The 25864-nt window shown below is 46.3% G+C and overlaps 1 protein-coding gene across 1 annotated transcript; it reads right to left on the reverse strand.

Annotated features, from left to right (window-relative positions):
* Nucleotides 1-288: 288 nt before the first annotated feature.
* On the reverse strand, nucleotides 289-25689 carry LOC139322235 (maestro heat-like repeat family member 5). The gene is made up of 26 exons (XM_070951269.1): nucleotides 25275-25689; nucleotides 24419-24555; nucleotides 22914-23009; nucleotides 21753-21869; nucleotides 20802-20924; nucleotides 20099-20248; nucleotides 19356-19475; nucleotides 18716-18795; nucleotides 18074-18209; nucleotides 17620-17715; nucleotides 16047-16151; nucleotides 15349-15484; nucleotides 10763-10881; nucleotides 10278-10427; nucleotides 9924-10078; nucleotides 8182-8320; nucleotides 6643-6794; nucleotides 6166-6303; nucleotides 5593-5707; nucleotides 4528-4671; nucleotides 3436-3612; nucleotides 3052-3201; nucleotides 2675-2800; nucleotides 1581-1683; nucleotides 572-637; nucleotides 289-452 (listed from the first exon to the last, which is right to left on the reverse strand). The coding sequence occupies exons 1-26, from the start codon at nucleotides 25654-25656 to the stop codon at nucleotides 289-291; spliced, it is 3576 nt and encodes a 1191-aa protein (XP_070807370.1). The 5' UTR covers nucleotides 25657-25689.
* Between the last annotated feature and the right edge of the window lie 175 nt (nucleotides 25690-25864).

Consider the following 25864-nt stretch of genomic DNA (forward strand, 5'->3'; position numbering starts at 1 on the left):
CTTTTTGAACTATTACCATCTGGCAGACGGTACAGGACAATAAAAACAAGGACAAATAGGCTGAAAAACAGCTTCTATCCCAGAGCAGTAACTATACAATTCTACGTACAGTGCAATATTAATACAATACCAGGGTTTTTTAATTCAATTGCATACAATGTGAAGGAAGTGTGTTTTTGTTTTATTATTATAGGGTTTTTAAAAAGTATAATATACAGTGAGGATGGCACTTAATTTCATTCTATGAGGTGCCATGACAATAATGAAAACTATGAAACTATGAAACTATTATTGCTTGGTCTCGGAGATCCTCCTGATGACTTTGGAGGGGAGTTGACTACTAACAAGACCCGGCTTGATCAGATGGCCACACTGCCGAAAGATTTCTTGCATTGAGTCAGCTGCAGCCTGAGCCACTGAGGCTTCGGAATCGCCTTGCAGATCCTGGAGACCTGAAACGAATCCAAAAAACAAAGGATTTCCGGGATCAACCGTGAGAACCAGCCCTGATCAGCGAAAGAGCTTCTGGAGAAAAACTCCTTGTTTCAAGCGAGGGAACTTTGAAACTCACCGAGGAAAACTTCTTTCATTTGTTTTGAAGTCATCACTTCTGGTTGCATGTATTGCGCGCAGCAGCCTGGGCACGTAAAAAGAAAACGTTGGTGGGGTTAACAGAGACGGCTAAATCGACTGATTCAGGAAAAAAACGTGCAATTCATTGGTTTCCACTTGGAAGAGTCGCTTTGGGACTTTACGGGATGGTTCCAGGGATTGGGTCTGTCTAATAATAAGAAGGACTAGGGGTAGCTGTTCTTCCTATGTTTTTGTCTCCAGGTCTCACTGGAGGCTTTCAAGAAGAGATTAACGAAGAGATTGGACAGCCACTGGTCTGAAATGGGATCGGGTCTCCTGCTTTAGCAGGGGGTTGGACTAGAAGACCTCTAAGGTCCCTTCCAACTCTATTACTTTATGTTCTAGGACTGTGCAAACAACCATCATCTTGGAAAAAAATCTAAGCAGCCTTGAATCCAGTTAATACTAGAATGGGAGGCCAGCTGGAAATATTTCCAGAGGAAAAACCACGGCTGTGGGTTTGCCTATACAAGAGAGAGGGATACAGGCCAGGTAGTCCTCAACTTCTAACAGTTCATTTAGTGACCATTCAAAGTTACAATGGCACTGAAAAAAGTAACTTACGACTGCTTTTCACACTTAGAAGCGTTGCCACATCAAGATCAAAATCCGGATGCTTGGCAAACCGACTCGTATTTATGACGCTTACAGTGTCTTGGGGGTCAAAGATCACTTCGGCTGAGCCAAATCCGGGAGGAAGCCAGATTCACTTAACAACCATGTGACTAACTTAACAACGGCAGCGATACCCTTAAGAAAGAGGGCAGGAACTGCCTGAGAAACTGTTGCGCGATCGTAGCAGTTCCGGAGAAGCCACCCGGTATAAGAGCAGCTTCCAGTCTGATTAAGCGACATGGCTTAATTCGGCATAGATTCTTTTGGTGATAAGGCCGCCCGCCTGTCTTGGGTTTTCCTGCCCTCCTTCCAGAGTTGGCATTGGTGATTACCAATTAAGAGGGCAGCTGCCTCGCGATGGGAAGAGTTCCGGCTCCTCAGGAATCCCAGCATCTGATCCAACATCGCAGGAAGGTTTTGCTTGCATTTATTCATCTGGGGAAAACAAGGCAACAAACAAGCCAATGAACTATAGAGCTTCCTTTTTTAATTTTTTTTTTTTTTTTTACCAAGGGGCTGCTTTCTTGGTTAGGTTTCTAGTCCTCGTGTCCTCAACAACTTACTGTACTGTACTAAACTGTGACATTATTATACTATGCTATACTTTACTATACTAATTGATATTTATGTTATTAGAGACAGTTTTATCCAAATTAAAAGCATAAAGGAAAATAAAGAAAAATAGCAGATAGTGAAAAAAGAAAAAAGAAAAAGAAAAGGGAAAGAAAAATGATAAGGAAATGGCTTCTAAACTTATAAATGCATTTATATTTTGCCCCCCTCTACGTCCTAATTTCCTTTTCCCACAAACTGCCATTTCCAAGCCTCAAACCCACAAACCAGCAAGGTTTCTAGTCCTCATGGTTGCATGGAACCTCTGCTGTTCCCGAGAGAGCAAAAACCCAAGAAGAATCCCTCTAGTCAGTTGAGTCTAGTGCTTAACGCCTCAGGCAAGAAACCAGGAACCGGTGAGTTCTAGTCCCGCCTTCATCATGATAGTGAGCTGGGGGACTTTGAGAGTTCTAGTCCCGCCTTTGGCATGAAAGCTGGATGGGTGATTTTGGCTAATTACCAGGAGACGGTGAGTTCTAGTCCCCCCTTGGGCAAGCAAGCGGACTGGGTGACTTTGGGCCAATGAGCAGGGAATGGTGAGTTTTGGTCCTGCCTTAGGCATGAAAGCCAGCTGGGTGACTTTGGGAGTTCTAGTCCCTCCTTAGTCACGATGGCCAGCTGGGTGACTTTGGTGCAGTCCCTCTCTCTCAGGGCAACCCACCTCACAGGGTTGTTGTGAAGAAAAGAAGAAGTATTAGGGATGCCCACCATCTTGAACTATTTATAAAAATAAGAAAGGCAGGGCAAAATAAAGAAATAAACGGTTAGTATACTCTAATCTGGAAGAAAACAGGCCAGCTTGGCTCCTACTTACAACCACGTAGCAGATGTTGGAGTACATGCTATGGAGACTGGTGTACATTTCATAGTCAAACAAGTTGCTGGGAAAGCCCCCCCAGTTCATAAAGGACACGCAGGAGTCGAGGGTCTTCCTGGAGACCTGGCCGAGGGAGGAAAGAGGGAGATCCTGTCACCTAGTTGGGTCATGAAACAAGTCTTCAAGGAAACAACCAATTTCAGGGAGCACCAAGGACCCCACAACTTCAGGATTGTCCAGAATCTCTTTGCATTCTCCAGAGTGTCCACGTGGTACAACCACGTTGCTCTGAGTGAAGATGGGGGTACAGAGTGGTCTCTGTGAAGGTAGCATGATCAGAGCAGGAGCTCAGGTTAGCCAGCCCTTCAACTCACCTCTTTCGTCCGATCATTTGACAGTTGTATGAATAGGGGAATAAGGCTGTTCAGGATGTTTTCAGCCATATTACTGTTCCGTATCTCCTTCAGTCCTTTCAGGAGCATGCCAAAAATGGTGATGGAGGTATTCCTCAGTTCGATGTCGTCCTACGAAGGAAGAGAGACAGGTTAGTTCCTCCAATAGCAGAATAGCCATGCAGAAGTTTCTTGAAGGAGAACACACAAGTTCAGAGCACACCTATTCCCAGTTCAATGTCCATGGAGAGGGAGGGAGGAGGGGGAGAAAGAGAGGGAGGGAGGGAGGGAGGGAAGAGGGAGAGAGAGGGAGGGAGGGAGGGAGGGAGAGGGGGAAACCATTTTGTCATGATTTGGTTGACTTACATCATGAAAATATTTTAGAAGGAGCGGAATGAGGTTGACTGCCTTCCATGCATGGGTTTCTATCTTGAGGTGTCTGAGGAGGAAACGCAGGGTCCTTATAGCTTCTTTTGCCACGTTCTTCTGTTCGTGACAGGCGCAGTTTAGCACTGGCATCAACAGTGGCTCCAAGATGTTCTTCTGGAGGAAGCAGGGAAAGAAACGAGCAATTAAACATGGTCACTGGAGTTCGCTGAGTCTCACAGCGATCATGACAAACGCAAGAGAAGGCCACAGAGCATAGAAGAAGAGGGTTGAAAAGGAACTTGGAGGTCTTCTAGTCCAACCCCCTGCTCAAGCAGGAGACCCTAGACTCTGCTGGACAAATGGTTATCTAAACTCTTCTTGAAAAGCTCCAGTGATGGAGCACCCATAACTTCTGGAGGGAAGTCGTTCCAAGGATGAATTGTTCTCAGGGTCAGGAAATTTCTCCTTAGTTCCAGGTTGTTTCTCTCCTTCATTAGTTCCCATCTGCTGCTTCTCGTTCTCCTTTCAGGGGTTTGGATAATAGGTTGACCCCCTCTTCTTTGGGGCAGCCCTTCAAATATTGGAAGACTGCTATCAGGTCTCCCCTGGTCCTTAACAGAATCACAAAGATGGAAGGGATCTTGGAGATCTTCTAGTCCAACTCCCGGCTCAAGCCGGAACCCCTAGATCATTTCAGACAAATGGTTATCCAAACTCTTCTTGAAAAGCTCCAGTGTTGGAGCATCCAAAACTTCTGGAGACAAGTTGTTTCACTAATTAATTGTTTTGGGTGTCAGGAAATTTATCCTAAGTTCTAGGTTGCTTTTCTCCTTGATTAGTTTCCATCCGTTGCTTCTTGTTCTGCTTTCAGATGTCCTCCAAGAGGATCTGGCCTCTACTTGCACCTTCAGATCTTCCAGGGTTGCAGCCATCTTTGGAGAAGAGACACCACTCTAGCTGTCCTCTTTCTGCTGGTTGCCTTCTTCTTCTCCTTCTTCTATCCTTCCCAGCCTTGTAGACTTCCCAGAGAGCGAGGTCACACCTGCTACTACCTTGGAAGCCACTCCCTTCCTGCCTCCCATCTCTTACCTCAAACGGGTGTTGGATGAGGTTCCCCAGTCCTCTAATGCTGAAAGTCTGTATCAGCGGATATGGCTGTGTCATCCATTCCATCAGCACCTTGAGGATGTCTTGGATGACAAAGAATTGGCAAATTTCCGGATGGTACAGCAACTGAGGAAGAAGAGTGGAGATACGGAGCATTAGCCAAGCAAAGGAAGGGAACTTCCCTGAGAGCCTCTACTAAAGATGCCACTTTCAGCCATTACGGGGAGAGAAAAAGAAAATAAACACAGTCCTCGGTTAGTGACCGCTGAAAGTCACAATGGCACTAACAAAAGGGATACGTCCATTTTTCAGAATTATGACCATGGTAGCATCCTCATGGTCATGTGATCAAAATTTGGGTACTTGCCGGTCCATATTTGAGTTGAAGATGTGGCTCTTTCGTCAACTTAACTGATCCGTTATGGGTGTACATTGTTATAATTTTAAATTGTTTTAATTGGGTTGTTGATTTTAATTTATTGTGATTTGTATTGGATATTGTTTTTGTAAGCCGCCCTGAGTCCCTCGGGAGAATGGCGGCATATAAATATATATATATATATGACGGTCGCAGTGTTTCGAGGTTACGTCATCCCTTTTGTGACTGTCTGATAGGTAGTGTAAATGATAGTTGCAAGAATACAAAAAATAATGCAAAAAGTAAAAGGAATTTGGGGTCATTGAGTCTTCCTTCCTCCCTTTCTCCCATCCTCCCTCCCTCAATCTCCTTCCTTCCTTCCTTCCTTCCTTCCTTCCTCCCTCCCTCCCTCCCTCCCTCCCTCCCTCCCTCCCTCCCACAACTTCTGGAGGGAAGCCATTCCAGTGATTAACAGAATACCAGGAGACCTTGGAGGTCTTCTAGCCCAACCCCCTGGTGAAGCAGGAGACCCTCTACCATGTCAGACAAATGGCTGTCTAGTTTCTTCTTCAAGACCTCCAGTGATGGAGAACCCACAACTTCTAGTTTCTAACCATAAAGTTCTGTTGAACCCTGGGCAACTTTCCTTGAGCTCCAGAAGGTTGGGGTGCATCTCAAGGTCTCCTCACCTCCGAAAAGAAAACCATCCCAATGGTTTTGTGTCTTAAATCGGGGTGGCGCACGTAGGTCTCGGCCTGTCGGAACATGACCTTCAGCTCATGTTTCGAGTAGTTGAACAAGATCCTAAGAGAATAAAGATGGAGAGATCAGACAAGATCTGCTGGTTAGGGAGAAGAAAATCACCAAGCTAGAGAAATCATGAGCTGAATGATCGATAAATGAATTACTCAATGAATTACTCCATTTAGAGAATTTCTCACCCTCCCTCTCTCCCTCTCCCCTTCCTCTCTCTCTCACCCTCCCTCTCTCTCACCCTCCCTCTCTCTTTCACCCTCCCTCTCTCTTTCTCCCTCTCCCTCTCCCCTCCCTCTCCTCCCCTCTAATCTTTCCTCTCTCACACTTTTGCCTTCTGTGTGTCTCTCTCCCTCTTTCTCTCCCTCTTTCTCTCCCTCTCCCCTTCCCTCTCTCTCCCCTTCCCCCTATCTCTCTGCCTCCTCTTCTTCCTCCTCTCCCTCTGCCTCCCCTCCCTCTCTCACCCACTGCCCCTCGTAGCCAAGCTCTTTTGACTTTTAATTTCTTACCGGACCAGGTGGAAAATGCCTTCAAACACACTTTCAGGACTCATCAGCATCGCCCAACATTGAACCATATCTAAGTCCTTGAACTCCTCCTGATAGCCGGTGCGCAAGATGAGGTGTTTGACGGCTTTGACTGCGTTGCTAAATGAAACAAAGGCAGAAGAGTTGATGCCAATCATTCAGCTGATCCCCCTGCACTTCCGACCATTACAGTAGCCCTATGGTCATGTGGTCAGAATTCAGACTCTCGGCAACTGAGCCATATTTATGACGGTCACAGTGTCTCAGAGTCACGCGATCCCCTTTTGGGACCTTCTGACAAGCAAAGTCAACGGGGAAGCCAGATTCACTTAACGACCATGGGACTTAACCACTCTGGCAAGAAAGGTTGCAAAATGGGACAAAGTTCACTTAACGACTGTTTCCTGAGCTTTGCAGAAATGGAGAAAGGATCCAGATTGGGCCCAGGAGATTCCTTACCCCAGATGGTAGGTCAGTTCTGACCCGCCCTTGCCTGCTCCCAGCAGAAAATAGATGTGCGTCACGAGCGCCAGGAGCAGGCTGGAGAACTTATGCTGGACAATGGTTGCTGCCTCAGGAAGCGAGAGGAGGAAGGAGAGCGCATTGGTGGCCTAGAAACAGGAGGAGAGGAGAGTCAGCTCGGGCTCATCAGGTTACTTAGATTCATCCTCATCTATTTCTTCTTTTAACGACCCCCTAATCCCTTGCGGGGTGGAGTCTGGGCAACTGAATGGAGCTGAGGCTTTCCTGGCTGGATGCCCTTCTTGTCGCCAATGCAGAGTTTTGTTCGGCAGATACATTCTCATTGTGCCCAGAGAAAGAAAAAAATCCTCATGTCCATGAAACCTGAGCCAGGAATGTCCATGTCTGAGACACGGAGCAAAAGGTTGCTAGAAGTGGGACTTCTGAAACTCCCATTCTACACCCCCTCCAGACTTTGAGAGGCCAGTGGGGTGTAGATACAGGACAAAAGGGAGACAACGAGTAGCGCAAGTGAGACAGAACTGGGGACAAAGAGATCGGTAACCTCACGTTTCTCTGTTTGTCTTCATTCCTAAGTGGGCTCTTGACTCTCCACCTCTTAGGGGTCCTTGGAGGGGCCCTGGGTGCTGTCTGAGCGTGTGTTTTTTGGTTGCAGATGTTTCATGACCCAGCTAGGTAACATCATCAGTGCTGGAAGAGTTAGGCTTAGAGGTAGGGTTAGACTGGTTGGGTCGGGAAACATCTGCAAGAAAACCACCAAGCTCAGTAAGCACCAAGGACCCCACAGTTCAAACCTGGACTACAAATCTATTGGTCTTAATTAATTAAATTTCTCCACCGGCCATCTGAGCAATCTGACACTGGGAAGTTTACAACAATGTAATAAAACAATATAACACATAATAAAAATACAGATTAAGAATATTTAAAATAAGATATGACACAAAGTACTCCGTTGGGTGTTTGCCTTTGTTGGTTCCTATCATGTATTTTCTTAAATCAAACTCTTTTTTAGTTATTTCTGTAAGAAATAACGTAAGAAATGAATAAAGGAATCAATTGAATTATGAATGATTGGATGAGTAAAGGAATGAATAAATGAAGGAATGTATGAATAAACGAATAAATCAATGAACGGATACATGAATGAATGGATTAATGAAAAGATGAACCGATGGATGGATGGGTGGATAGATGATAGATGGCTGGCTGGCTGGCTGGATGAATGGGTGGATGAATGGATGGATGGATGAATATCAAAGCTGTTCTGGTGAGGAAGCCCACAGATGCCTCTACTTTCAATGGGGCATTTTGGGGGGAAGGGGGGCTTACGTCAAATTTTGCTCCGATTTCAGCCCCCACCAGTTTGCCCTCTGCCTCCCTCCAGCCAGGGCGTGCCTGCTCCTGATGAGGAGACCCCCGAGGGTGACTCTTCTGCTCAGCCCCTTCCCCCTTTCCTCAGGCCTGGCCCACCTGCAGATCTAAGGAAAGGAGAGCCACCGGTTGAGGGCTTACCGCAATGGGCATGATGCATCTCCTCCCAATAGCTTCGGTGCTGTGGCCTTGGTCATCAAGCCTTTTAAGGAGGGGCTTCATGATCTTCAGGTTAGCATAGGGGTCTGCAGCCAGCGCCCTCCACAGCTCCCTAGCACTTCTGTGCAGGTGGAAAAATGGATTGGGGAAAAAAATCAGATTCTTTCCCCATTTTCAAAGAGACGGCCATTCCAGATAGATTAACCCCCACAACGGAAGAAAGGGTTAGAGAACCGATGGCCAAATCAACTGCTTTAAGGCATGGAAAAAAATATAGCTACAGGTAGTTCTCGACTTGCAACCGTTTGTCTAGTAGCCATTCAAAGGAGGGCCTCTGCGCCACCGGAAGTGCCAGAGAACCCAGAACTGGTCAAGGGAGGGGATGTTTCTAGGAGCAGTGTGTCTACAGAATTAACCCAAAGGTGCTTTTCACAGAATGACCGAGTTGGAAGGGACCTTGGAGCAGTGGTGAAATTCAAAAATGTTCCCAACCGGTTCTGTGGGCGTTGGTTGGTGGGCATGTGACCGGGTGGCCGTTTCTTGGTGGTCATATGACCAGGCGGCCGTGGCTTGGTGGTTATGTGTCCGGGTGGGCGTGGCTGCACAACTGATTCACACACAATGCAGAACCTCACTGAATCACAGAGAGCTCAAAAGCAAACTATCACACTTTACACAAAAGTAACACAAAAGCTACACAACTGACTCACATACAATGCAGAAGCAGCTGGACTTTACACAAAATGGCCCCTGCAACAAACAGGAACCTCACAGACAATCAGGCACAGCTGATTTTCTCACAGCTGACTGGTAGTAAAAAAATGCTGAAATTAGAAATTACAAAAAGGTTCCGACATTGCCCGGCACAGCTGATTGTCGTACTTTTTAAAGCGTTTTTTTTTACTACCGGTTCGGGCAAACAGTAGCAATTATTACTATCGGTTCGGGCGAACCAGACCAAACCAGAGGATTTCACCCCTGCCTTGGAGGTCTTGTACTCCAAACCGCTTCTCAGGCAGGAAATCTTATCCCATTTCAGACAAATGGCTGTCCAATCTCTTCTTGAAAACCTCCAGTGATGGTGCACCCACAACTTCTGGAGGCAAGTTGTTCCACTGGTTAATTGTTTGCGCTGCTAGGAAAGTTCTGCACATTGTAGGTTGCTTCTCTCTTTGATTCGTCTCCATCCTTTGCTTCTTGCCTGCCCTCAGGTGGTTTGGAAAATAGGTTGACCCCCTCCTCTTTGTGGCAGCCCCTCAGATATCAGAACACTGCTATCCTGTCCCCCCTCAATCCTTCCTTTCATTGAACTAGAGAGACCCAATTCCTGCAACTCTTCTTCATATGTTTTAGGCTCCGGTTCACTAATCATCTTCGTTGCTCTTCTCTGCACTCTTTCAGAGTCTCTGCATTGTTTCTACAGTGTGGCGACCAAGAAAGTTAAAAAACCAAGGAGGTCCAGCTGCCTTTTGGAAAAGCACCTTTGGGACAATCATGACCTGGATGGTGGAGACAACCAGCCTAGGAAGCTCTCAGAATTCAGATCGACTGCACAGCCAACCAGCGACTGCACTGGCCCTCAACCAACCCAATGCAACCTCCCCCCCAATCAGCACATGACCTGCCCACCCCAAGCTACAGATATTCACCCCTATCGCAAATGGTTGAGAATCTCTGTAGAGCACAAGAAAACAGGAGGCACATCTCCTTGAGGTTCTTCTTACCCATCGCACGCCACCGAGCACTCGAGGAGAATATCCACGACTTTGTTCACCCGTTTGGACGCCAGGTGACACACTGCCTTTAGCATTTGTTGTTTGGTGGCAGGGTCCAAGATCTTCGGGAGACGTCGGTAGATCTCCTTGAGGATCATGGGCAGCTATGGCAAAAGAGAAATCCAAGGGATGACCGACTTTCTCAACAGCCCTAAGATTACCTGGTGGTCTCCATCCAACCCTAGCCTTCTTAAATCCAGCCGAAGTGTTGTCACCAAGTCAACAAGGTCTCACCCATTCTCATCTTTCTTTTCTACAAAATCTCCTCTATCCCTTTTGCTCCAAACCCTGCCATTTTCTTACCTCCTCCATTTCCATCCCACATTCTTCCAAGAACGAATTGAGCAGGAGTCCCGCAGTGTGTGAAATGTTTTTGTCCAGGTGTGTCAGAGCTGCCAGGGCTTTTAAGATCAGGTCGTTTATTTGTGATGGGCTCAGATGCTCGCCAAAGGCCTATCGGAAAGAAGAAAAGGAGACCATGAAGAGATGCATCAGGGTTTTGACAAGCCAGAGACTTTGACCCGTATCTGGGGACAGCACCCCATGTAGAGAGGCAGGCCGTATTCCATGACATCCACCACGTGATATTAGGATGTGGGTGAAAGAAGCCAACATGGCAGCCGAGATCGCCTGCTCCTAGACATTGTGGGGGATGGATATCCACCCTCCGGCCTTTGGAGCCTGCCGTCCCCACTGTGATATTGACTTTTTTGAGTATCTCCAGGTCAAGAGGAGGAGAGAAAGGAAGGTCAATAAGAAGCCAGGCAAAATGCTGAACGAAAACGTACCGTAGCCATTTTGGAGACGTTATTATAAAATATTGTTGGCCCCGAAAAGGAGAAGTCTTCCCTCAGCCAACTGACGACCTTCCCCTTCTTGTTTCTAGGTTTCTCATCCATTTCTTTGGCTTTGGAGGGAGGAAAACAAGAGAAGGTCAGATTTTGGCATTCGGAACTTCTGAACATCCTTCGTCTGACGGCCGGTTTAGTCGTTCCAACAGAAGAGAAGCTCTGTAGCTCAGGGCTGACCTGAGGGGTCCCTGGTGCTCTCTGGGCTCGGTGGTTTTCTCGTTACCTAGTTGGGTCACGAAACCTTCACAAGAAAACAACAAAGCTCAGAGACACCAGTCCTCCTCCTCCCCCCTCGCTCCCTCTTTCTCTGCCCCCCCCTTTCTCTTATCTCACTGATCAGGAACGAAACAGGTACAATGACCTCTTTAGTGGTCCAATTACAGGCAGTCCTCGATTTACGGCCACCATTGAGTCCTAAGCAAGACAGTTATGAAGCGAGTTTTGCCTCATGTTGCGATTTTTTTTCTTGCCAACGTGGTTAAGTGAATTGCTGCAGCAGTTAAGTTAGCAACCCGGTTGTTAAGTGAATCCGTCTTCCCCATTGACTTTGTTTGGCAGAAGGTCACAAAAGGGATCACATGACCCTGGGACACTGCGACCGTCATAAATCGGAGTCAGTGGCCAAGTGTCCAGATTTTGATCCCGTGAGCATGGGGATGCTGCAACGGTCGTAAGTGTGAAAGACAATCACAAGTCACTTTTTTTCAGTGCCGGTTAAACTTTGAATGGTCACTAAATGAATTGTTGTAAGTCAAGGACTACCTGTAACCCCTTTTCTAGGTTAACACAATAGATGGGACTGTAAATGGAGGGGAAATATAGGGCTACATAAGAGACAAATTACATAAATGAAGGAATGAAGGAATGAACCAACAAACGAATGAACAAAGGAATGAATGAATCAAACCGGATTTAATCCAGACTACCTTGGTCTGATGTGCAAATGAAGCATTAGGTTGTGAATTGATTGTGTGCTGCCTGGGGAATTCTGGGCATTGAAATCCACATGGCTTAAAGTTGCCACTGGGTTAAGCTTTTAACTAGCCAAATTTAACCGATCCTTTTCTTTAGGTAAACCATTGATATAAGTGCCTGTCTTTCAACCGATTGTGGACGGCTCCCAATTAAAAATTAGAAGACACGTAAAATGGGGTTGAAACTATAAAATTAACAAATAATGTATTGCAATTATAAACCCTCTTTAGCTCTTTCCTTAACAATGCCCACTCAACCCGTAACTTGGTTAACCCGTTTTCTGGCTTCCTGCAATACATGCAGCCATCCAATGACTAAAAGGTGGCTTTGCAAAACACGCTAAGACCCAATCCATGTGCCAAGACTCACAAGCCCAGGCTGGCTGATGGCAGATGCCTAGCCTAACTCTGTGGTCGGCAAACTGCAGCTCGCGAGCCACATGCGGCTCTTTGGCCCCTTGAGTGTGGCTCTTCCACAAAATACCACCTGCGGGCGCGCACGCACAGTGCGATTGAAACTTCGTGGCCCATGCGCAGAAGTCGGTTTTCGGCCTGGGCGAGTCTATTCTGAAGAAGTGGCGTTAGAAGAAGTGGGGGTGTCTTGCGGGCGAGAGACGGGAGACGCGGCGCAGGTGGGCCATGGGATACGCAGCGTGGGAGAGGCGCACGCGATTCATGCACGAGTTGCGTGAGCCAGTCAGTCAGCAATCTCCTTGTGCAGTGGTTAGTGCTAGTCGCATCCGCAAATCACGCGCGGGGTGACAAAAGTAACTACTCGGAGCATAAAGTTACCTGTATTTTTCCAACCAGCTGCAAATCCTACAGGTATTTTTGTCATCAATTTAAGAATTGTAATTATTTTGTGTTGGTGGCTTTATTATTATAAAATGAAACATTTTTTTAGGTGCCCTGTTTGACATGGCTACAAAGAAAAAGCAAAGAAAAACGGAAGACGAAAACCATGAATTTAAAGTTGAACGGACCGAGACTTTCGCGTTTGTTCAAAACTTAAATGGCCTTCCGACCTGTCTTATTTGTCAGGAAAAATTGGTGCATAACAAGAAATCAAATTTGGAGAGACACTTTAAAACTAAACACGTGTCATTTAGTAGTAAATATCCTGTCGGTGATGCAAGGAAGAAAGCAGTTGAGGAACTTCAGAAGAGTCAAGAAAAATCAAGTTCTGTATTTAATTACTGGATTCAATCTTCCAACAATGTTAATATTGCAAGTTTTGTGGTTAGTCAAAAGATTGCTAAGAGAGGAAAACCATATACAGACGGCGAATACATAAAAAGTTGTTTTATAAATGCATCCGAAGAGCTATTTCGGGATTTTAAGAACAAAGCCGATATTCTAAAAAAAATTAAAGAGTTACCATTGTCTGCTAAAACAGTGAAAGACAGAACAGTCAAAATGTCTTCGAATATAACCAACCAGCAAGTCGAAGATCTTAAATTGGTTTCAGCTTTATCAATAGCAGTTGACGAGTCTTGTGACATAAATGATACAGCGCAAGTTTCACTTTTTGTACGATTTATTTCATCTACAGGTCCTAAAGAAGAAATTTTAGGATTATTGCCACTCAAAGGTCAAACACGTGGAGAGGACATGGCAATGCTGTAATTGAGTACATTGAAAAACATCATATTCCACTCAATAAAATTGTCTTAATTTCAACAGACAGGGCGAAAAGTATGACCGGCGTAAGAAACGGGTTTGTTGCTATTTTGAAAGAAAAAATTAATCACGAGGTACTTACTTACCATTGCATCATTCATCAAGAAGCGCTTTGTGCTCAGACATTTCCAGAAGAAATTTGCAAAGTTATGGAATTGGTGATTAAGATTATCAACTCCATTATAACTAAACCTCTTAATCATTGCCAATTTAAAGGATTTTTAGTTGAAATGGAGAGCGAGTACGCCGATCTTCTGCTGCATAACAAGGTACGTTGGTTATCAAGAGGAAACGTTTTGAAACGTTTCGCTTCCTTATTAACAGAAATTAAAGCATTTCTCCATGAGAAGGGGATTCGCTATCCAGAACTAACGAACAATCAGTGGATCCAAAAATTTTATTTCATGGTAGACATTACATCTCATCTAAATCAGCTTAATCGTAAACTACAGGGGAAAGGAAACACCATTTTTTCGATGTTAGAAGAAGTTATTTCATTCGAAAACCAATGATCTCTTTTTGCTCAAGATTTTGAAAGAGAAACTTTGATTCACTTTCCAAGCCTGTTGAAACATTGCCAAGAAAATAATTCTGATATTGACATTTGCTATTTCAAAACAACACTTTTAAATATGAGGGAAGCTTTTCTCAACAGGTTTCAGGAATTCAGAAACAGCAAAGCGACGTTAGCCTTTGTTAAAAAGCCTCTTAATGCTACTGTAACAGAATTAAATTTTTCTCCCTTTAATATTGACATTGGCAACTTTGAAATGCAATTGCTGGATTTCAAAAACAAAGAATTGTGGAGCTCGAAATTTGAAGGTCTTTGTGCCGATACAGAAATATTGGAGAAAAATAAATGTGAACTTAGTTCACAGCACAAGTGGTCTGCTTTGAAAGACCCGGAGAAGGAAGATATGATGATTTTTAACACCTGGAATAGTATTCCTGACTCATATCATCAACTGAAAAAAATAGCGTTTGCTGTTTTTTCCTTATTCGGGTCTACATAGTTATGCGAACAATCATTTTCAAGCATGAACCTTATCAAGAGTAAATTGAGAAGTTGTCTTATTGATGAGAACCTGGAATCGTGCCTAAAATTAAAAACAAACCTGACTTACTCAAACTTTCCAAGGAGATGCAAGGCCATTGTTCACATTAGTGTTTGTCAGTCATTGTCATGATTTAATTTTATGGATATTGTAAGGTCAATTGTAAGAAATTTAATTTTATCAATAAATAATATCGTTATTAAGTATGAGATCAAGTTTGATTCAACGTACCTATAGTTTAACTAAGACTTAAAACTTTAAGTAAAGTTTATTAAGTTAATTTTAGGGAACGTTGTGGAGTGAAAGAAGATGTAGTGTCGGGGAGATGGTTTGGACATATAAAGAGGATGAACGAAAGGAGATAGACGAAAGAAGTATACAGGACGAGTGTGGATGGGAGAGATGGAAGGGGTCGATCTCAGCGAACGTACCTCCATCAGATTGAGGACGTTCTTAGCAAAGGCCAGTTTAGGAGTACCCTAATTAAGTTAATAACAATCTACCTACCTATCTAGTTTAAGTTTAACCAATTTGGCTCTCCAAAGAAATTTCAATCGTTGTACTGTTGATATTTGGCTCTGTTGACGAATGAGTTTGCCGACCACTGGCCTAACGGATCCACTTAACGTGAGAAACTCAGTCTTCAAATGACCCCTGGCCCTGAGAGGTGCCAATACCAACGGCCAATTCCAGGCATCTCTGCCCAGGCAAACGACCGGGGTCTTGGTCACGCCACAAGCTGTGCCACCCAGTGCTCTCCTGGGCAGTGCGCATCCCTGGGCTCCTGGCAGCCCTTGGAGTCCAACTTTCTCACCCATTTTGCTCATGATGAGGTGGTGGAGGTGGTAGGCGGCCTCTGCGGACGTCTGGCCAACTTCTTTGCTGGTGTCACCAACGTGCAGGCCCAGCAAAGCCACCAGCTGTCCCAGCAAAGAAAAGTCACCTGTGGTCTAATGAAAGGAAGCAAAAAGGAGGGGAAAGATGAGAAGGGGGGCTCATGAAGGTTTCAGCCAGCTGAAATCAGAGCATAGGAAGCATAGCACCATAGAATCCTAGAATCCTACCTTTTAGAATTCTAGAATCACAGAATCTTAGAAACATAAAATCTTAGAATTTTAGAATTATCCAATATTTGAATCTTAGAAGACTAGAATCATAGTCATAGATTCATAAAATCAGGGAATCCTAGAATCTTTGAATAATAGAATCTTAGAATCATAGAATCTTTGAATCTCTAAATCATACAATCTTTGAATCTTTGAATCTTTGAATCTTTGAATCTTTGAATCTCTGAATCTTTGAATCACAGAATCATAGAACCTTAGAATCCCAGAACCTCAATTGCTGGAAGGGACTGTGGAGGTTTTCTCCTCCAACCCCTTCATCAAGCGGGACTCCTTCTATCCTCCTGGTCACATCCCAAAGATGCTTTTTCCAAAAGGCAGCAGGACTTTCTTCTTTTTCTTCCTTTCTTTGAAAACATCTCACTTTGCATCCCAAACGGTGACTTACGTCGAAATTGACGTTTTCAGAAACGAACTTCAGGAGGTGTCTGATGCTCTTGATGGCCCTCTCTCTCTCGTGTCCCTTGGGAGATTCAATCCAGGGATTAATGTGCTGCCCGGAAAAACAAAGGAGGAGGAGGAAGGGAAGAATTTGTGATTCACAGTTGGAAGAGCCACAGAAGTTGCCAGGACTGGGGAGAAAATCTAAGGAACTCAACAAATTTGAGACATTGGTCAATTGAGGTCTATTTTAGACTGAAAACTAGAGTAGCAATTGAAGATTTCTGGAATACAACTAGTCTTACAACAGTTCATTTAGAGCCGTGGTGGCACAGTGGTTAGAACGCAGTATTGCAGGCTAATTCTGCCAACTGCCAGAAGTTCAGCAGTTCCATCCTGATCGGCTCCAGGTTGACTCAGCTTTCCGTCCTTACCAGGTCGGTAAAATGAGGACCCAGATAGGAGAAGATTTAGAGAGGGCTGTAAACCACGGTGAAGCGGTATGTAAGTCTAAGTGCTATTAGTATTTAGTCACTGTTCAAAGTTACAATGGCACTGAAAAAGGGACTTACGACCATTCTTCACACTTATGACCATTGCAGCATCCCTATGGTCACGTGATCAAAATTTGAACACTTGGCCAATGACTCATCTTTATGACGGTTGCAGCATCCCAGCTCGGTCACTAAATGAATGGCTGTATGTCGAGGACTTCCTGTATAAGTAGTCCTTGACTTACGACCAGAATTTGGGGTGCTTACCAAGGTGGATGTTAGGCGAGTTGTGACTGGCTTTATGACCTTTTTTTGCCAGGGTTGAACGAATCCCTGTGGTCCTTAAATGAATAATGCAGTCATTAGCCGAATCTCGCTTTCCCCGTAGACTTTGGCTTGTCGGAAGCCAGTTGGGCAGTTCGCCAATGGTGTTCAGGTGACACCCCCCCCCCCCAGGATGCTGCAACCATCACAAATACAGGTAGTCCTCGACTTATGACCACAATGAGTCCAAAATTTCTGTTGCTAAAATGAATCCCATCGGCATCGACATAATCTGCATCAGTCAATTGCAGAAGGCAGCTTTACTCGGAACAGCTGCGAGGCTCTATGACAGGGGTGTCAAACTCGATTTCATGGAGGGCCGAATCAAGGTTGTGTTTGACCTCGAGGGGGGCGTGGCCGAGGTGGGAGTGGCCAGCTCAACGTCTCTCGTGTCAGGGGCACCTGTGGACTTCCCTGAGACCCTCCCTCACTCTTATTATAATCTCCTCCCTCCCTCCCTCCCTTCCTCCTTGCCGTGGGACAAGAGAGACACGAATATCAGAGAAATAGTGGAATAGAATCATTAGTGAAAAGATGCCAGAGGAGGGACAAAACAAATGTAAATGACAAAAATGAACATCATTTTTTAACTATTGAAATGAGTTAAATTGAATGGTTGAATTGTCCCATGGGACGAGTTGTCCATCCAATAGCCACATTTATCTAGCCCGGGTCCTTGGGAGGGACTCGACAGCTGGACAGAATCGCCAAATCCAGCCTAAACATCTGGCTGACCAACCCCGAGAAAGAATCACTCTTTACCGTCAAGACATCCTGCAGGGAATCCAAATTGGGAGCCTCGGACAGCAAGGCGGTGAGCATGGTGTTGCAGGTGGTCACCATCTGGTCATAAAAATCCTAGAAGGAGAAAAAGAATATCTAAAGGAAGAAGTGGTGTAAAGGAAGAAAGAGGAAGAAATCCAGGGCTGGGGAATTTATGGCCCTTTTAGGACGACTGGTGGACTGCAACTCCCAACAATCCTGAGCCAGCCACGGACTTCTGGGAGTTGAAGTCCACCCTTCTGCAATCAACGGAGTGGCCCGTCTTGCAGGGCTGGTTTTTCTTCCAGAGTTGGAGGAAATGCTTTCTCGGCTGAACACGAGGAACAAAAGGACATTGGGCTCGATGGATGGATCCAGAGTTTTGGAGGAGATTTTGAATCATGCTTATTTCCAGGTGGATCTCAGATGGCTTGGCTCCATCTGGACTGCTCACCTGAGTTTGAGCTGGTTGTCCTGGGCTGTTCACGTTCAGTTTTGTCACCAGGTAAGCCGGCAAGGAAAACACCTTCTGGATGCTTTTTCTCACCACTTTAGACCTCATCTCGGAGTTCAAGGGGGGCTTCATACGGCTGATGAAAGACGAGAAAAGAGGAGGAGAGTGAGAAGATCATAGACTCATTAGGCTAAAAGGGACCTCGGAGGTCTTCTACTCCAACCCTTGCTTGATGGTCCTTAAACCATCCCAGTCATATGGTTGTCCACTCTTTTCTTGAAAACCTCGAGTGATGGAGCACCCCCAACTTCTGGAGGCAAACTGTTCCACTGATGGATTGTTCTCGGTGTCAGGAAATTTCTCCTGGATCTCTCTTTGATAAGCTTCCATACATCGCTTCTCATCATGCTCTCAGCTACTTTGGAGAGGAAGGTGACCCCCTCCTCTCTGTGAGAGCCCCTCAAATATCAGAACTCCCCTCATCATCCTGGTTGCTCTTCCCTGCACTCTTTCTAGAGTCTCAACATCTTTTTTATATTGTGATGACCAAAACAGGATGCAGGATTTCTCTCTCTCTCCCTCCCTCCTTCCTCTGTCTCTCTCTCTGTCTCTCTCTCTCTCTCTCTCTCGGCAGGTACATACCTCATGCAGGTGATGGTGATGATCGCTTGATGGAGATTTTCGATGGACAAGGGTTTCGCGGGCTCATCTTCAATGACTTCCTGAAAAGAGAAGGAAACCCATCTAAGAAAGAACCTGAGATATGGCCACCATCCAGCTGGCCCTCTTCCCAGCCCTACGCTTTTTCTGGTTGACACAGGAAGTCCCCAGCTTACAACTGGTCACTTAGCCACCATTTAAAGTTTTGAGGGATCTCTCCAGGACTACTTATGACCCAGATGCCAAGTTCCGAGAGGCGCCCCTTCCTCAGCGATCCTGTGACCCCATTTCGGTCACTTGGCCACCAGCTTGCATTGATGGCAGTTTGCAGCGTCCCGTGACCATGATTTAAGTCAGGGGTGGGTAACTTTGGCCTCTTGATGACCTATATAAAATTGGGAAGCCAGATTCCCTTAACAGCCGTGCGATTAACTGAACGAAAAGGATTCGGCTTACAACGGTGGCAAGACAGGTCGTACAATGGGCAGAATTCCCTTAACAAATGTCCCACTTAGCAACAAAACCTTTCAGGCTCAATTGATTGGCATTCAATTCGGTTCAAATTCACTTCCAAAAAGAAAGACGCCCAGGAGCACCTGCCTCCCTCCCTCTCCCCACTTACAACGATGTTTGTGACCAGTTCCTGTTTCTGGGGCAAATCGAGGTCTTGCCTCCTGCTGTTGGCAACAGCTTTGGTGATCATGATGATGGACCTCATGAAGGCTTTCTTCAGCCCTTCGTCCTGGAAAACCCCAGTGGGAATGAAAAGAAACCAGAAGGAAGAGGATGTATTTATTTATTGAAACCTTTACGTAGCCGATTGTCTTTGGTTGAACTCTGGGGGCCCCCAATCAAAGCATCCCTGGACACTCTGGGTTCTAGTCCCACTTTAGGATGAAAGGCAGCTGAGAGACTTTGGGCCAATCACCAGGAGATGGTGAGTTCTAGTTCCTCCTTAGGGAAAAAGGCCAACTGTCTTTGGGCCAATCACCAGGAGACTGTGAGTTCAAGTCCCGCCCTAGGCACGAGAGCCAGCTAGGTGAGTTGGGGCCAGTCTCAATCCAAAACACGTCACAGAGTTGTTGTGTGGAAAGGAAGAAAGAGTGTAATGCACGAGCGCTGCCTTGAGGATAATAAATGCAACAAGACCATAGATTCTCCTCCTCCTCCTCCTCCTCCTCCTCCTCCTCCTCCTCCTCCTCCTCCTCCTCCTCCTCCTCCTCCTCCTCCTCCTCCTCTCCCACAACATGCTAGTTGGGTCATGAAATGTCTTTAAGAAATCAAACAAGCTAAGGACTCCGGATTATAATTGTTCTTGTGATTAAACTCAGCATTAAGAGAAGTAGAGGGTGGAAACCTGCCTACCTTTTTCATGCTGGAATACTGATAGAGTATTTCTGAGACAATGTTGTCCAGGAAAGGCATCATGTCCTCTACTTGCGCTCCCAGGACTGCCTGGCCATAGCAGAGTATTAATGTGGTCCGAATCCATCTCTCGGAGAGAGTCTGTGAGTCCTGTCAGTCCAAAGACGAGGGGGTCAAACTCTTTCCCAAAGCACCAGAAGACAAGACAAGAAGCAATGGATGGAAACTGATGGAGCTTCTTAGTCATCCAGGTCACGGTTGCCCCAAAGGGGCTTTTTCCAAAGGCAACTGGACTTTGTTTTTCCTTGAAGAGGTTTCGCTTCTCATCCCAGAAGCTTCTTCAGGTCTGACTTTGGTCAAAAGAGAAGAAGCTTTTTGGATGAGAAGCGAAATGTCTTCAGGAAAAAACCAAGCCCAGGCCTTTGGAAAAAGCACCTTTGGGTCTACTCGAGGTGTTTGTTGGGGCAGCTCCTAATCTTCTCTAGCCTTATAAAATAGTTCTCCAGGAGATGGAGATGGAGAATTTCAGCACCACCTACATCCTCAGCGCTGGTCTCGGGTCTACGAGATCTATGACCAATCTGAGGAGACCTGACAGCCTGGAGCCGAAGTCCTTCTAAGCACATTGGACTTTCCTTCCCAGAATCCCCCAGCCTCCTTCTGTACTGAGTTTCAGACCTTGCAACCCCATCCCTGGTCTTACCTCAATGGGGGCTTCTACTGCAAACGGTCCTCTTGTCTGCCTGAACTGGCCAGCCTCCTCCAGGGCCACCAGAATCTCAGGCAGGTGGCAAAAGGATGCCATTCGAATGGATTCCAAGATTCCCTAGGCAAAGCGATGTTTGTGAATTAGGACATTTATTGATTTATTGGTTCGATTTATATGCCGCCCTTCTCCGGAGACTCAGGGCGGCTTACAATGCTTTAAGCAATAGCCTTCGTACTTTTGTATAGACCTGCTTAGTAGGGCTTTCCCCCCCCCCCCCCAGCGGTGTTCTTTTTTATACAAAGTCAGCTTATTGCCCCCACAATCCGGGTCCCCATTTTACCTACCTCGGAAGGATGGAAGGTTGAGTCAACCTTGAGCCTGGTGAGATTTGAACTCACAGTAATTGCCGGCAGCTGGCAGCTAAGTGCTACTTAACAGCACTTTAGTCCGCTGCACCACCAAGGCTCTTATTTGCACCTAACCCTTTGTCTTTACCTTCCGCTTTCTCCTCCCCTTCTCCACCTCCTGCTCCTCCTCCTCTCTGCAAACCCCAGGCCCTTCTAGCACTGATGAAATTACCTAGCTGGCTAATGAAATGTCTGCAACAAAACAACCAAGCACAGAGAGCACCAAGGACCCCACAGTCCTCCTCCTCCTCCTCCTCTCTGTAACCCCCATTCTCTTCTAGCACTGATGATGTTACCTAGCTGGGTAATAAAACATCTACAGGAAAACAACCAAGTTAAGAGAGCACCAAGGACCCCACAATTCTCCTCCTCCTCCTCCCTTCACCTCTATTCTGCAAAACCTGTTCTCTTCTGGCACTGATGAGGTGACCTAGTTGGGTCACTAAACGTCTGCAAGAAAACATCCAAGCTCAGAGAGCCCCAAGGACCCCACAAAGATGGAGGTCTCAGCCCCCGCAGGCATCCCACTGCCACTCACCTCTCGGTCTGTTTCTTCCTGGAGTGAAAAACTTAGAAGGCTTTGGAGCTGTTCCGTCACCAGGTCCTTCTGTGTTGAGTTTCGCAGTTTAACGCCATAATATTTGTAGAGGCTAATCTGAAGGTGGGAAAAAGAGTCCGTGAGTCCTAGGGAGCTCCACCAAACGGCCAGGAAAAGGAAATATAGGAGAAATTATGATCAAAAAAGGACTCCGTGTGGTCAAGCACACGGAAACTGGTCCTGGGTGACCTGATCGGGGAGATGGGCAGCATACGAATCTAATAAGTCAATAATTGCCATTTTGACTTTCTTCCTCTTCTTGAAAAGCTACTTTAACCCCCCTTCCCCCATCCCCATAGGTGCCCTTTGCTGATTCTCTGTTTGGCCGTCCTGAGATCCTTTATGGTTTCCGTGGAGATCTGGCAGCTTCATCTTTTTACATGCATTAGCTCTCCGTGGTGGATTGGGACAACTTGCCATGGCCCTCTTGGCTTGGCCAACTAACCATGGCCAACTAGCCATGGCCTACTTGCCGTGGCCAACTCACCAGGGAACAAGAGTTACACTAATAGCAGGGTTCCAATACCTCCAGGGTTGCCAAAAAGAGGAGGGGGTCAGCCTATTCTCCAAAGCACCCGAAGGCAAGACAAGAAACAATGGATGGAAACTTATCGAGGAGAGAACCAATCTAGAACCAAGGAGAAACTTCCAAACAGTGAGAACAATTAACCAGTGGAACAGTTTGCCTCCAGAAGTTGTGGGTGTTGCATCACTGGAAGCTTTTAAGAAGAGATTGGACAATCATTTGCCTGAAATGGGAAAGGGTTTCCTCCTTCAGTAGGGGGTTGGACTAGAAGACCTCCAAGGCCCCCTTCCAAGTCTGTAGTTCTATTAATCATTGTCTGTCTAATATTGAGGAAATGGTGGAACAGAAGCATCAAAGAAAGGAGGCCTCAAAGGAGGGACAAATGAAACATAAATGACAAATGTTAAAATGATTTTTAACATTATTGGAGAGAACGGAATGGTTGAATTAACCCGCGGTGAGTCTGCTGTGGCTCGTGGGCAGCCACGGTGAGTTGGCCATGGCAAGCTGTCCTCTTCTGATGTTGCATCTAAGATAACTGCGGCCCTAAAAGTGTAAAACCTCCGCATATTTACCTTGTCTTTAGACAAGACCTGGGACGTGCTTTGCTTCTGGTCGATGGGCGGCAATGCGCTTGTTTTCCTCCTGGGCAGTTTGTGGTCTGAAGGAATCTGCTTTGCCAACAACAACAAGAACAACAAAAAAGAAGTTGTGAGAAAGTGAAGGAGCAGAGGAAGGAACAGCTTTCTGTGTGTTTCCAAGGGGAGGATTGGTTTCCCTTCTGCGTCCGGATGCATATTATAAGTAATTTGACTTTTCTAGCTGGGACAGACACGAAGCACGTAACAAGGACCATCCGGATTGTATCAGCTGGAGCTGAGGCAGCTTTTGAGATGAACGGTTGGAAAATCTCTGCCACAAATTGTGAGAACTTGATTTATCACCATTTATTGTTGTGGCCCTCCAGCAGCCGAATCAGAGGAGGAGGAGGAGGAGTAGGCGTGGGAGTCAGGGCCAGCATCAAGGCAACCTGAGAGCTCCGAGGGGGAAGAGGGAATGGGGCTGGCAGAGAGAGAGACAGAGGAGGAGCCTGGGCCATCCGTCAGCCCTCAGATGGTGAGTCAACAGACCGCAGGTCTGGAGGTGGATGAGGAAGAGGAGGAGCAGCTGGGTCCAGTGCCTGACGCGCGGATACACAGAAGGCAGAGGAGAGGAGAGCAGTGGAAATCTATGGGCCGGTCCTTGGGACAGACGAGCCACCACGGCTAGCGAAGCCCCTCCCTAGCTCTGGGGATAAAAGGCAGGGGGCGGAGATGAATAGATGTGGCAGACAACGATTCTTCTCCCTGCCGGATGGAGTTGTTAGCCTGCGGTGAGAGAGAAACTTTTTGTCGGGGCTGCTGGCTCTCCTCATAAAGGAATCTTTGAGTTCACTTCAGAGGGTTTGTCGTGTTTGGGTCAGAACATTTATTTACTGACTGTTCGAAGTTATAACGGGTAGTTTACAACTGAAAAAAAAGGACTGTTTCTCACACTCAGGACCATTTCGCATTTCCGTGGCATGCCGAGAGCTTCCGGTCCCTGTTGTTGCTGCCCAGCATTCAGTGCCAGACAGTGCAACAGGGCGGATGGTTGTCTTGTAGGTCTTAGATTTAAGATGGGTGGCCATTCGTCTGTCCAGTAACACACTGGTGAGTTCTCGCCAACGTATCCAGGCTGCATTCTCCTTTGCTCTCACCTCGCCATTGATGTCACCATTGACATTGGAGGTGGGATCCCAGATACCAAAAAATGTCCACCTTCTTTAGGTTTTCTCCATTGATTTGAAGCATTCCAGGGGTGGTGACAGTCCCTAAGTACCCAGTTGTCTTGATGTTGAGGTGGAGTCCAAAATGGTTGAGGCGATCATTCCATGGTCGTTCCATGATCCTTCCAGCAAGGACCCCATAGTTCAGCAAATTCTCCATAACTACATTTGTCTACTTTTGGGATAAATGATCTCCACCGAGGCAGCCCTGGCTTCTGGACCCTCTCCACGATGGACCTCAGGGCCCACCGCGACACAAACCCAGCTGCTTACCTGGAAAGGACGAAGATGGTCCAAGATGGTCTCTAATATTTCTCTCTCGTCCATCAGATCCAAGATTTCTTTGACGGGTCTGCCTTTCAATGGCTTCCTGCTCTCCCATAAGTTTCTGAAGCACTCGTCCGAGAGTTCTGAGAAGAAGAGACAGACAGAGATTGATGGGCAATTCGACAGGACAAGCCTTCTCAAAGCAGAGAGAGACAAGGAGTGCGTAGTGGATCACCAGGCTGAGCCTGAGGGAGGGGTCAAATATGTCAAAAGTCTCGAGGCCCTGATCTTCCTGTCCTTAGACAACCATCTTATATATGGAATTGGAATTTTTTATTGCTTTGAAATTTCATGATGTTGTAATCTTATAATTTAAATCTAGCCTTTGAAAAAGGCTAAGAGGGAGGGGTCTTTCCTCACCTCTGAGGGTAAGATGTTCCCTAATACAGTGGCAACGGTAGAGAAGACCCTCTTCCTAGACCCCACAGTCGAAACTCTTTGACTGATGGAGTCTGCACCATAACGTCCCTACCTGATGAAGGATGATTGCAGGATTTGGATTTGGGTAGTCTAGGAAAAGGAAGGAAGGGTGTACTAGTGACATGAGAGCAGTCTTCCAGTATTTGAGGGGCTGGCACACAGAGGAGGGGGTCAACTTATTTTCCAAAGCACTAGAAGGTAGGAAGAGAAACTTATTGCTTAATGCAATTGGTCTCTGGAGAAGGAAGACCTCTAAGGTCCCTTCTGGCTCTGTCCTGATGGATTGATTGATGGATGGATGGATGGATGGATTGTGTGGGGTGGGCTGATGTGATAGGACAAGGCTGGTTCCATAGGTAGCCCAGCCCTGTAGCGTCTATACCTGGATACGAAGGATTTCTCCCCGGAGCCCTTTCCCTCTCGGGCCTCCTTGGCAAGGGAGGGGGCTCCTTCAGGCCAGCCTTGATCTCCCCCTGAGGAGCCCTCGGAGGGGTCCTGGCAGTTGTCCTGCGCAGTAAATCGGGCAGCACCAGTGCTGGAGGCTGCACCTTGTTCCTCATGTCTACTGGAGCTGGCGAACCCTTTACAAGAAGGGGCAAGACCTGCGTGGTTCTTTGAGTGGCCGAAGAAGTGGATGGGTGGGAGCCAGAGAAGTCAGCTTGCTGACTCTTCCACTGCCGTGGGTCATTATTCGTAATTTGTGGATGGGACTCCTTGCTGTCCTCCTTCTTCAAGAAGGGCAACTTTTTTAGCATGTGGTCCATCCTCTCGTGAAGAGGGAGTTCTTGAACTGGATGGAGATCCTGTCAATAAAGGAGAAGTTTTGTAACTCCAGATTGAAAGGAGGGGTCCTTGGTGCTCCTATCTATCTATCTATCTATCTATCTATCTATCTATCTATCTATCTATCTATCATCTATCTATCTATCTATCATCTATCATCTATCTATCTATCTATCTATCTATCTATCT

The sequence above is a fragment of the Pituophis catenifer genome, unplaced genomic scaffold, assembly GCF_029215685.1.
Source record: "Pituophis catenifer annectens isolate HBS135680 unplaced genomic scaffold, rPitCat1.0.hap2 SCAF_10, whole genome shotgun sequence".
Lineage (NCBI taxonomy): Eukaryota > Metazoa > Chordata > Lepidosauria > Squamata > Colubridae > Pituophis > Pituophis catenifer.